Source organism: Osmerus eperlanus, chromosome 15 (assembly GCF_963692335.1).
Source record: "Osmerus eperlanus chromosome 15, fOsmEpe2.1, whole genome shotgun sequence".
NCBI classification, from domain to species: Eukaryota; Metazoa; Chordata; class Actinopteri; order Osmeriformes; family Osmeridae; genus Osmerus; species Osmerus eperlanus.
This window is the reverse complement of record NC_085032.1, coordinates 15,739,689-15,752,534: the sequence shown is the minus strand read 5'-3', so window position 1 is coordinate 15,752,534 and position 12,846 is coordinate 15,739,689. Positions and strand designations below refer to the sequence as shown.

Here is a 12,846-nt window from a genome sequence, read left to right as displayed (position 1 = left end):
GGAGGGGAGGAGAGGGGGATGAGGAGGGGAGGAGAGGGGGGTGAGGAGGGGAGGAGAGGGGGATGAGGAGGGGAGGAGAGGGGGATGAGAGGGGGATGAGAGGGGGATGAGGAGGGGAGGAGAGGGGGTTGAGGAGGGGAGGAGGATGGGATGAGGAAAGGGAGGAATCTTTTCAAATGATTTTTAAATCCTTCAGTAAGCCAGTCGTGCTGCCTCCTAAACAGCCGGTACGCCCAAGGTGAACTACAAAGCACAAATGCAATATATCTGTTGTGTAAGAGACGTGTGTGTGTGTGTGTGTGTGTGTGTGTGTGGATGCATATGCACGTGGGTGTGCATGTGTGTTTTGTTTCAGTACCGTTTGAAGCAGTTTTGTCCTCTGAACACCATTGTTGATGTAAAAGAGTAATTACAATCCTTGTACTCGCAGGAAGGGAACTGAAGCCCCAACAGAACACAAGAGTTCACTTTCTGTTTGTGCTGCAAGACACACACCCTTTAATCTCAGCTGTGTGTTCACAGGAGAGGAGGCGTGTGTGTGTGTGTGTGTGTGTGTGTGTGTGTGTGTGTGTGTGTGTGTGTGTGTGTGTGTGTGTGTGTGTGTGTGTGTGTGTGTGTGTGTGTGTGTGTGTGTGTGTGTGTGTGTGTGTGTGTGTGTGTGTGTGTGTGTGTGTGTGTGTGTGTGGCGCCTGGAAGACACAGAAGGCTGTGTAGAGCTGAGGAAATGAAATGACACGTCTAAAGCAGTTTTAACTGACAACAACAAAAGCAAAGTCAGACTTATTCTTACACAAACGTCTCATCCAAAAGTTAGCTTCTTATTTTGCTAACATGGCAGTTCCATTTCCTGACTGAGAACTAGGGAGATGGCCGACGTTACATGTTTTATCTGCGTTGTAAATGTGCGTGTGTGTGTGTGTGCGTGCCCAGTGCAGGAGCTAGCTGTAGTCTTCTAGGTTGATGTTTAGTATTTTAGACATGCTACATTAACAACATCTGGTTAGAATCTAAATGCTTGTTAAACGCGCTGAAATTCGGAGGGGAAAGGTAAAGAGGGAGAGCTGGAGAGAGGAGAAGAGAGAGAAGAAAGTGAGAGGGGGAATAGAGATTTGGCGGAGAGAGAAGGAGAGATCAGGAAGGTTATTACTCTGGCAGTATTACCACTGGCCCTTGACTGAGCAGAGCTGTGTTTGTGTGTGTGGGTGTCTGTGTAGTGTGTGTGTGTGTATCTGTGGTGTAATGTTTCAAAGTTCTACCCCAGTAAAATACAGAGGCCAAACTTGAGCCACACGGTGCAGGAATGTCACATCACACACACTTATTCAAGGGACTTGCCAGAGGTGTGGGTAGATATTAGCATCACAGTCCAGCACAACTGCAGAGGAGGCACTGTGCACTTTCACACAGTAAAACAGGCCAGTGAGGCGTCATTAGTTGCGTCCTAGAATCAGCATGTAAAGCAGGATTGAGTTTCTTAGTTGTAGTATAGTTTTTTTTCTACCTCTGTTTCCTCTTTCCCATCACATTCCCTGGGCTGACTCAGGATGTTGGCGGTTATTTCACTGCAGTTGCATTGTGGGTAACGTAGTTCCAACCTCCTATCCTATAGAAGTCTCCCCTAAGCGCTGGCCCCAGGTCAGATCTGTTTCTGTTCCTCTAATGGTCAGGCCGGGGCTGGTAATCTGATCCCAGGTCTGTGGTCCTGGAGCTCACTGGTCCGCTTTCATGTTCTGAGCGACCCACATCAAAGAGACTTCCACCGAACTGCCAGAATCACACACTGAGCTCAGGCTGACCTGCTGTGTGTGTGTGTGTGTGTGTAAATGTTTGGTGCATGCGTCTTCTGTTAGTGATTAAGTTGATGGTTGCTGCCACAGACCCCCCCTCCCCTCGCCCCCTTCCCCCCTCCCCACCCCCAAGTGTGCATATAACAAACACACACATTCACTCACTCAATCAGTTGCAAGCACGCAACCACACACACATACACACACAGATGTGTGTGTAAGTGGCAGGGTCAGTCAGAGGGCAGACACTGGTGATGTATAGAGAGAGCTTGTCTGGGAATGTCCTCGATTTGGCAGCACATTCCACATACACACACACACACACACACATGGACACTCACACACACACACAGACACACACACCACCGCATTAAACGGCAAGAGAAAGGAAAAAAGAACTGGTGATAAAAAACAGATGATAGCAGCTCTTCTCTTCCCTGCTCTCTTTGTCTCCCACCTCTGTGCTCCCTGCCTTCACTGCCTCTCCCTGCCTTCACTGCCTCTCCCTGCCTTCACTGCCTCTCCCTGTCTTCACTGCCTCTCCCTGCCTTCACTGCCTCTCCCTGCCTTCACTGCCTCTCCCTGCCTTCATTGCCTCTCCCTGCCTTCACTGCCTCTCCCTGCCTTCACTGCCTCTCCCTGCCTTCACTGCCTCTCCCTGCCTTCACTGCCTCTCCCTGGCTTTTCTTCTTTTTTTCTTCTTCTTTCGTCCCATATCTCTGTGACAGCCGTACAGGTGCAATGCCCCCTAGAGGCTGAAAGCGTTCATGGCACCTTCACACCTTCCACCCAGAGTGGTCAGAGGAAACGGAGAGAAAGTAGGAGATATGGTGGGAGGAGAGAGAGGAAGGAGAATGAGGGGGAGGGGAGAGAGGGAGGGGAGAGAGGGAGGACCGCACACACTGGAGGAACAAAGGAGATAAAGAAATACAGACCAGTCCGAGTCATAGGATATTCTCCCTGCTCTTAACGCAGCAGGAGTGTGTGTGTGTGTGTGTGTGTGTGTGTGTGGAGATGAGCATGTCTGCTCAGTCATGATTAGGCTTCCTCAGTGACAGGATGTAAGAACTGTCTAGCCCTGTGACCTAGGGCACTACCCCCCCCCCCCCCACACACACACACACACAAACACACACACATCTGAACCCCCCTCTCTGACCCCCCCCCCCCCTCGTTCCTCCCTCTCTGGTTTCAGTGTGTGATGAGAGGGTGGAGAGGAGTGAGTGAGGGGGGAGGGAGGGAGGCAGACACAGTGACAAGAAAAGAGGGGCTTTGGGGACTTTCTGTGTTTTTTCTTTAAGACGGTCTGTCGGCCGTTTGAGAAGTCATTTCATTCCGTGTATCTTCCCTCCTCTCTCTATCATCCCATCTCTCGCTCATTATACATTGTTCTCTCTCTCCCCTGTTTCTATTTGTCTCTCCTCTCTTTCTCTCCCTCTCTCTCCCCTCTTTCTCTCTATCTATTTCTCTCTCTGTGTCACACACTCTTCATTCTGTGTGGTTTGCATGTCTTTGTAAGACTAGAGTGCAGCAAAGAATGTAGATCTGAAAAGGCACCTCTCTCACACACACACACACTCACACACCCTCCTCTCTCTCACACACACACTCACACACCCTCCTCTCTCACACACACACTCACACACTCTCCTCTCTCTCCCTGTCGCCTCCTCCTCTTACGTCTCTCTCTGTCGGGGTGTGTGTGTGTGTGTGTGAGGGGGGGTTACACTGCTGCACCAGCACCAAAAATTGCAATTTGTGCCGGTGAGGCGTCCAGGGCTGACAGGAGATGCTCCATCCCTGTTGTCAGAGCCATATTAATAAAACATCAGGAGCAGAGAGCAGTCGCAGAGAGCAGTCGCAATCTCTCTCTCTCACACACACACACACACACACACACACACACACACGCAGACGCCCACATATGCAATCACACGCACAGGCAATCACACACACACCGGCAGCCTTACACACACACAGGCAGACTCTCACACACACACACACACACACACACACAGGCAGACTCACACACACACTCCCAACCTCAATTTCTCCTCTCAATCACTCACCGGCATGTGCCATGAACATTTCATGCTGTATATAATTTCCACTTAATGTGTTGGTGCTTTAAGTGGTGGCGTCAGGGCTGTGTGTGTCTGTCTGTCTGTGTGTGTCTGTGTGTGTGTGTGTTGTGTGTCTGAAAACCACAGAATCTGAAAGGGTTAATTATATCATGTTTCCAAAGAGACCCTGCACCCCTCATGCTCCTCTCACAATGACCAGAGTGATTGTATGCAAATGGTAGTTGACCTGCATGGCCCCTTTCTGTGGGTGTGTGTGTGTCTGTGTGTCTGTGTGTTATTATAATATTTTTTTTAAGGCACCTCAGGATTGATGAGCGCAGCTCTTCTGCGAAACATCATTTTCCTTCTCCTGTAAAAGGAGGAGGGGTCTAGAATAGATGGGCTCTAATTCTGTGCCTTTGTGTGTGTGTGATTTTATAAGTGTGTGTGTGTGTGTGTGTGTGTGTGTGTAAGATTTCTGGTCTGTGGATATGCATAGGACTTTTTGTATCTGTGTTGTGTGTTTGAAATGTGCAGCATCTGTGTGTGTGTGTGTGTGTGTGTGCGCCTGGTTATCTGGCCTCTCTCAGACTGCTCAAAATTCATTACAAAGTGACATCAGCCCAGCCGGAGACAAATGATGTGTGGATGAAAGAGAGCCCGGGCTCGGCTAGGATTAGTGTTAGCACACACACACACACACACACACTAATCCACTGGCAGAACACCGTAAATACACAGAATTATCAAACAAGGGGCTGAACCCACATAGAGAGGGGCGGGATAATCTGCTAGTTGTGAGAAGGTGTGTGTGCGTGTCAGTGTGAGCTTGTACGAGTGTGTGTGTGCAGAATATTTGCTCTGCCTTTTTTTCTCTCTCTCATATTTTCTTTTGTGTGTGTGTAATTCTGTATTTCTGGGCCAGTGAGGCAGTCTGGGTAATGTAGTTTTGTTGGTTTGTTTTCCAGAGGAGTCAGGTGAGGACTGTGAGGCTCCTCCCCCTCGCTCCGCCTCCCGACCGGGACTCAACCTACATGACCGAGAGCTGGCCGAGGCCAAGAGAGCTGACCGAGAAACCAGTAAGTACACACACACACACTCACACACACACACACACACACACACAGATACAATAGCCAACCGCCTGTCTTGGGGTAGTGTTGTCTTTCCTTTCTCTCTCTCTCTCTCTCTCTCTCTCTCTCTCTCTCTCTCTCTCTCTCTCTCTCTCTCTCTCTCTCTCTCTCTGTCTCTCTCTCTGTCTCTCTCTCTCCTCTCTTTCTCTTTCCATGTCTCTGATAAGGGGCCAGCGGGGTGTTTGTGTGTGTGGTCAGGCTGCTGACTATCCTCCGTATGACCTGCTATAATCTCTCCCATCTGACACGCGAGGAGGCTGGGATAAGTTGAGGGAGATATTACTACCCAGTGACCAGACCTAGATTATTTTTTAATCAAATCAGGTTGCGTGCTTGTAATTTATAAGCGCCTTGCATTAATCTTCACCGTAGTTGTGGCCTCTCGGGTGACATATTAATTGTGGCCTCTCGGGTGACATATTAATTTTTCATAAGCGCCAGGATTAGACAGTGCTCATGTATGTGTTTTTCTAATATGGCGTTGCATCCTTGTAACCCCTTGATTAGTTCTCCTCCTTCTTCTCTCTTTGTACTTCCTCCATCGCTTTCTCTTTCCTGTCTTTTGTGAACTCTCTATTTTAATTGGTCAACGGTTAGCCAATCGGTAGCCCGTTCGTAAAGTGTTGCCTGCCACAAGATGAGAACCCACATAAAGAGAAAGAGAGAGAGAGAGGGAGAAAGAAGGGAGGAGGAAGAACTGGGGAAGGAGAATGCAAGGGACAGAGGGAGGGAGGGAGAGAGGGAGGACCGAAGAAAGTGTTTTTAGTCCAAATCAGCATCCATTAACAGAAGGCTAAACAATCCCTACAAGGCCAGCTCATGTAGAGGAGCTGGCGGTCGCCCCCCCCAGCCTCGCCCCACCCGCCTGCCCCCCCCCGCCCGGAGCCTAAGCGTGGTTGGGACACCCCAGGCATTGTTAGATCTGATTTACCCAAATAGGAATTCATACGGCCTTTTTATGTATGAGATGGAAATCCATGGCCGAGGATGAATATTACATGTGCTCTCTCTTTCCCTCTCTTCCTCTGTCTCTCCCTCTCTCTCCCTCAGTCTCTCTTTCTCTCTGTCTCTCTCACTCCCTCCCTCCTTCTCTCTGTCTCTGTCCCTCCCCCTCCATACCTAGCTACATAATGTTGGACTCAATGAGGCAGAAGGAGTCTGGGTTCCTATTAGTTGAGCTAGTCGTCTATCTCTCAGGCCTGTCTGCTTGACAGGCTCTTGTGAGGGGCCCCTCACAGCCCATACATGCACGCTGTGCATTACCTCCGGAGTCATTAAACACTGCCATGCACATACAAATAGCTAGCACCAAAACACACTCCAATCTTATCTCGTACCCCTGCACCCCCGCACCCCCCTCCCCCTCCTCAATCAGTGTTGCGTCTTGCAATCTCATTAGGTACATAAATACACACATATATGTATATATACTGTATATGTACATACACAGTATATAGGTATGTGTTTATGTTCCAGAATACCGAATAGACGTTAAACTGTTGAAATGGTGTGAGGATTTAGCAGAAATGCAGCGTTCGATATTTAGCATGGTGTTTCCTGGGGTGTGCATCTGAGCATCTGGTGTTAGCCGGCGTGTTAGCCGGCGTGTTCGCCGGCCTGTTAGCCGGCCTGTTAGCCGGCCTGTTAGCCGGCGTGTTAGCCGGCCTGTTAGCCGGCGTGTTAGCCGGCCTGTTAGCAGGCGTGTTAGCCGGCGTGTTAGCCGGCCTGTTAGCAGGCCTGTTAGCCGGCCTGTTAGCCGGCCTGTTAGCCGGCGTGTTAGCCGGCGTGTTAGCCGGCCTGTTAGCCGGCCTGTTAGCCGGCGTGTTAGCCGGCCTGTTAGCCGGCGTGTTAGCCGGCGTGTTAGCCGGCCTGTTAGCCGGCGTGTTAGCCGGCGTGCCACTGCGGCCAGCCTCACCCACTCTTGTTTTGCTCTCTTCGCGGCTTTAAATCCTGACTGGAAACGGTGTCCCTCCCTGAGCCCAGACCTCAGGAGGCACCAGCCTGGGAGTCAGACGAGACCCTCGTCTCCAGGGAAGAGATTATACAAGCCAAGTGAGCAGTGTGTTTGTGCACTTCATCTCCCAAGACCAAGATCCTTTAAACAAAGAAGGACAGAGAGAGATGGGGGGGAGAGAGGGAGAGAGAGAGAGAGGGAGAGCTTTTTACTTGCTTCATTTGTATTGTCTTTTTTTAATCCCATGTCACTTTAGATTAATTGTAATCCTTGTTACATTTTTCCATGCTAATGTCCCGATGTGGATTAATTCCAGATAGGTTTGTGTTGTGTGTAGATGGAGCTTGTCACAGTTGTAGCTTAGGGGCCCACTTTTATAAATAACCCTGCAAACAAAGGCCAGCATGGAGATGAGCGTGTCAGCCTGGCTTGGGGTAATGACCGAGCCTACCTGCTTCAAATTAGCAAGGAAATTACTCATTGTTCTTTCAAGCGAATGTTACGTATTAATTTTGTGTACAATTTGAATTACACAGATAAGAGGAAACGAGAGGGAAGGAATGCAAACGAGATCGGATATTGAATATTTTAGATTAGCACATTCACATTTGCAACATTTTGTTTGCATGTGTCCCCGCAAAATTCACCCCCCCCACCTCGCCTTCATCTGAAACGTGGCCTGCTCGACTCCCAGTTTTTCCTAGATGTTAGATTAAAATATATGAAAGTTATTAGCATATTTAATTATGAGCCTACAGCTATGGATTTGTTTGGATCGTAATCATGGCGTGTTGAACGTCCTGGTCCATTTGTCAGATATGACATTCGCTTGCTCATATTTATCTCTCATTAAAACAGATGACTGGAGACGGGGGATGAACAAAAGCCGCACCAAAAATAACAAACGGCCATAAAACTGTTTTTCTCTGTCTGTCCTTCTATCTCTCTCGCTCTCACTCTCTCTCTCTCTTTCTCCCTCTCTTTGTCTGTCTCTGTCTCTGTCTCTCTCTCTCTCTGTCTCGCTCTCTATCGTTCTCTCTCCGTCTGTCACTCTCTCTCTTTCTGTCTCTCTCTCTCCTCCCTCCTGACCTGTGTATAGACCTCAGTGGTTATATGGTGGGAGTTTGGGGTTCAAAGTGTGCCATTCTAATCTTATCAGGTGACCCTGGAGGTCAGGCTAGAGCTGACCTCAAACCAAGGGACCAGTAAATCAAAGAAGCAGCTTTTCTCTGTCCCAGCCTCTCTCTCTCTGTCCCAGTCTCTCTCTCTGTCCCAGTCTCTCTCTCTGTGCTAGCCTCTCTCTCTGCCCCAGCCTCTCTCTCTCTGTCCCAGCCTCTCTCTCTCTGTCCCAGTCTCTCTCTCTGTCCCAGTCTCTCTCTCTGTGCTAGCCTCTCTCTCTGCCCCAGCCTCTCTCTCTCTGCCCCAGCCTCTCTCTCTCTGCCCCAGCCTCTCTCTGCCCCAGTCTCTCTCTCTGTCCTAGCCTCTCTCTGCCCCAGCCTCTCTCTGCCCCAGCCTCTCTCTCTCTGCCCTAGCCTCTCTCTCTGCCCCAGCCTCTCTCTCTCTGCCCCAGCCTCTCTCTCTCTGCCCCAGCCTCTCTCTCTCTGCCCCAGCCTCTCTCAGCCCCAGAGCTAGGCTAGATTTACTGCTCTGTGGCCTCCGCCTGGCCTGCCAGCGCTCAAGACTGTAAATTGAATACTAAATCCAAGCTGCTGCTGCTTTAATATGGACGAGGGTCTGTTATCTGGGTCTCTGAAACAACATGATTACAATTTTCTTTCTTTTTTTTTTAATAGTTTATTGAGGAAAAAATATTATTTGGTGACACAAAGGGAGACCAGGTCACTAAACCTCGACTGGGTGGAGGAAAAGACCATGGTCATGATACAGAGGAAGGTGTATGAACCTTCAGGAGGAAAAAGGAATTCTTAATTAGGTTCTAGAGAAAACCTATTAACAGCAGTAGGGTTGTTGGTGTTGCTGGGATAATTTAGGTAGGGTAGAATTATACCCAGGAGTACAGGAAGTGTGTGTGTGGGTGTGTTCGTGTGTGTGTGCCTCCCTAAACATCATTGACAGTTGCAAATAAAGATGGGTGGTGACTGTGGTGTTTTCTCCCCTGCAATGCAAAGAGTCTGAATGTCATAAATCACCTTGTGATATATCTAATCAAGGAAGGTCCTGCTGCATGCAGACATTTGTCATTGGGCTGCGTATGGTGTCAAGCTTCTGCTCTGCTGCCCCGTACTGCTGCTGCTCAAGGTTCAGCCTCCACCAGGACACTGGGGGGAGGAGGAGGAGGAGGAGGAGGAGGAGGAGGGGGGGGGGGGGGGGGGGGGGGAGGGGGAGGGGGAAGGGGTACGCGAGGAGTCAGGAGAAAGAAAAAGACAGGGTCATTAAATGTGAGATGCAGGCTCTGAGACAAAGGAGAATGAGACTCTAACCCCCCCTCCTCTCTCTCTCTCTCTCTCTCTCTCAACCATTATGGCTTTCTGAAAAGCATATTATACACACAATGTGTCATATGTCCTGAAGAGGGACTATACAGTTCATTTAGTATTTTCTACTGAGACGATAAGATGTGTTTTTTCCTAGCCTGTGTTCTTTAGTTCCTTAAGAGAGTATCAGTCTGGTCGTTCAAGGTTAAACCTGTTTAAATTCGCATTTTTATTCAAGCAACAAAGTGTTGTAACCGTTAATGAAAGAGGTAGATAGGAAAGCTGAAGGGCATTCCTAATGTTGTGACGCACACACACACACACGTGCATTCAATATGACAGTAATCAATGTTGAAAGCAAAGGTTCTTTCCTTGTTGCAATGAAAATCTGTTTGCAGCGTCTTGTTTGACACTCCCCCCCCCCCCCCCCCCCCCCTCAGGCTCAAAGTAATTTAGTTGCAAATTGACTGGAAGATGGAGGCGAAAATTGAAAGTTGAAATTAGAAGTGGTCATAATAAACAAGGTGAGCGGGATGAGCGAGAGAGTATCAGCTGATGCGGAGGGCGCTTGGTGGCCAGATCTGACCAATGAGATGTTAGGGTTTGTCATGTGATGATGGTGACATGGCATGCGCACACACACACACACTCAGCCCTGCAGGGGCCATCACAGTCAGAGGGAGAAGAGATTACCTCGCTATTCCGAGCCGCGGTGAAATTCTGGGATGCTCTTGGAAATTCACATTGTACCCTTGTGTTTATTCTCTCCCTCATCCCCCCTCTCTGTCACTTTCTTTGACAGGCCAATATTTCAGGCTGCAGATATAGGGGATTACAAATAAAATAAGTGGAACGCCTACTTAATGCAACAGAATTAAAATGCATGAACGGGCTGGAGGAATTGATATGCGCCGAGTACAAATACACACCATAGAATAATATAAAATACAAAATGTTTTTTTTTTTTTGCCCTGCATGTATTACTGCTCAGATTTCCCCCTTTCCATTTGTGCATCCACCGTGAAGTGCTGATTTGTGGGAGTGAAGCTCACATATTGCCTTGAGTGACCAGACGAGAGAGAGGGGGGAGAGAGAGGGGGGAGAGAGAGGGGGGAGAGGGAGGGAGGGGGGAGAGGGAGGGGGAAGGAGGAAAAGAGCGAGAAGGAGAGAGAGGGAGGGAGGGGATAGAGAGAACCAGAGAGAGAGAGAGAGGGACAGAGAGAAATGAAAAGAGAGAGGAGAGAGAAATGAAAAGAGAGAGAGGGATAAACAGAGAGAGAGGGACAGATAAATGAAAAGAGAGAGAGCGTGGTGGGGTGTCTGTACTGTGTCTTTGTGTTGTGGAGAGTGGTTAAATCAGAGAGGCAGAGCATACCCAGTCTGGGCTTCCTGCATCCTAGGATGAAGCTAATGAAAGATTTATCAGAGGCTGCAGCGTTTACTAAATACAACCAGAGGCTGATCTCTCTGTATTGAGCTTTGCTGTAACGGTCTAAAATGCCTCCCTACCTCCAGCCGTGACCAGGCGAAGGATATTTAGTATCCTGCTCCGGCAGAGAGCTAGTTTAGAAGTGTGGGGAAATGTATATGGCCCTAATGAAGTGTATAATATTACCATAACATTTTATGTATGTCTTGCTGTGATAATGAGCCAAGCCTTTTCCCGATTTTTTTAAATTTATTTTCTTCTTCTACCACACTTTCCTCATGTCCTCAGGGCAGAAATTAGTTAATGTGTGCGAATTTGGATGAGGCCTGTGACGCTGTAGGATCTCACTTGTGGCGTTTGTGTGAGATTACCCTCTGAGATTAACTTTCACGTTTGCTTGTATGTGATTGCATCAGGATGTGTGAGGTGTGTCATCACTAAACAAAAACATCACGAACATCCTCTTTCACAATTCCTCTATTGTAAACACTCACAATGGAAATGGTCTCCTATATGAATCTAATCAAATGATCTTTCGTTTTCAAGGGGTTAACAGCATGGGAAAAGAGACTGGAGGACTGACTGCTGCCGGTAAACGTTGCCTGATACAGGAGAAGCAGAACGACAGCCCTCCCAAACGACCCAAGTCTGCTGAAGGAAAAACTTCAGCCAACGAACAGGTAAACTAGGCTAACTGCTAATGCTATCATGCACCCACTAACGCTAATGCTATGGTTCACTGCTAATGCTATCACACTCCACCACAACACTGACCACGCTTATCATAACCGTCATCCATTAAACTAAGCTAATAGCGAGGCTTATTAGCCCAAAATGCTAAGATTAGCACATTTAGCTTCCTCCCACCATCAAGAAACCGCAAAGGGTTAATCAGAGCGCCTTGTGGCTCCTTCGTGCTGTGAAGTGGAATACCTGCAGCCGTGATGGAGCTCCCCAGGATGTTTGCGTCTCCTTAAATTATATGTGTTTTTAAATTAGATTATGAAGTATTAGCTTGTCTGGTGCAGGCCCCTGAGTGGACGCAGGGATGAGTCATTTCAGAAATGGATTATATTAAAGCCAGGTGGAGGGGAGCAGTCATGTTGGGAGTACTCCTTGTAATGAGGGCTAGCCAGAGACGGAGAGGGTGCACACCTTTGTCATCTGTAATCTCCTGATTAGAAAATCCAACCAATCATGTTTCCTGTAATAAAATTGCATGAGTTGGGGTCTTAAGTGAATTACATGAAGCAGGGCTGATCTACATTTTGTGTGTAAAGTTAAGGGCGGGAGGGTGGGGGGGACTCTAGCTGTCCAATATGTTTAGCTTGGAAGATTCCGTCCGATTATCGAGATGTCGTCGTAAAATATTTTATCCTTAATGGCAAAGTATTTTAATTAAAAATGTCGGAATAAGTGCAGCTTTTTTTTTTTCAAATGTGAAATGAATGTCTGGTGCCTATACAGGCCGTGACTTACCTGAACCCCCCCCCATCCCCTCCTCTCCTCCAGGTGCAGCAGTGCCCCTACTGCACCTACAGCAGCAAGGACGCCAACCGCATGCAGCTGCACATCATGTCCCAGCATTCCGTGCAGCCTGTGATCTGCTGCCCTCTGTGTCAGGACGTCCTGAGCAACAAGATCCACCTGCAGCTGCACCTCACGCACCTGCACAGCGTGGCTCCGGACTGCGTGGAAAAGCTCATCATGACGGTGAGGCAGAAAACGGGAGTTTTGTGTCATAAAGTCAAAACAGGAAGTCTGAGGGGGGGGGAGGTTTCGTAGAGTAGCGGCCTTGACGCTGCTCGCTCCCTTAAGTCCGTTCTCACCGTGGGTTCTTAACATTTTCTATGTGTTTGTTCTGGTCGAGAACTGAATGCGGGAATAAAAAATGGGAGTCATTTTGTCGAGTGACCAGTCCTCCTCACGGCCCCCTGTCTAGCTCAAGGCTGACACGGAGCACTGCCATAAAAGATTTCCCATGCAGTTATACCGATCCCTGGAGACTACCATCATAAACTTGACAGTTGTCGTCCTCTGAGAAA

General features: G+C 48.6%; 2 protein-coding genes across 2 annotated transcripts in view; both read left to right on the top strand.

The window, feature by feature from the left end:
- Nucleotides 1-5,189, top strand: part of LOC134035383 (zinc finger homeobox protein 4-like) — a 29,780-nt gene extending 24,591 nt beyond the window's left edge. Inside the window, exons 7-8 of the mRNA XM_062480377.1 lie at nucleotides 4,819-4,929; nucleotides 5,182-5,189. Coding sequence (XP_062336361.1) covers nucleotides 4,819-4,929; nucleotides 5,182-5,189 — 119 coding nt within the window. The remainder of the gene's footprint in view (nucleotides 1-4,818; nucleotides 4,930-5,181) is intronic.
- On the top strand, nucleotides 4,821-12,842 carry LOC134035382 (zinc finger homeobox protein 4-like). The gene is made up of 4 exons (XM_062480376.1): nucleotides 4,821-4,929; nucleotides 11,348-11,481; nucleotides 12,314-12,514; nucleotides 12,744-12,842. Exons 2-4 carry the CDS (start codon nucleotides 11,359-11,361, stop codon nucleotides 12,840-12,842), a joined length of 423 nt encoding a protein of 140 aa, XP_062336360.1. The 5' UTR covers nucleotides 4,821-4,929; nucleotides 11,348-11,358.
- Nucleotides 12,843-12,846: the final 4 nt, after the last annotated feature.

Bases quoted from the DNA above. Each gene is read 5' to 3' on its own strand.
- LOC134035382 (XM_062480376.1), top strand. From the start codon at position 11,359: ATGGGAAAAGAGACTGGAGGACTGACTGCTGCCGGTAAACGTTGCCTG. The intron at 11,482-12,313 runs GTAAACTAGGCT...CCTCTCCTCCAG, and splicing joins AAACTTCAGCCAACGAACAG to GTGCAGCAGTGCCCCTACTG. The intron at 12,515-12,743 runs GTGAGGCAGAAA...CCCCCTGTCTAG, and splicing joins TGGAAAAGCTCATCATGACG to CTCAAGGCTGACACGGAGCA.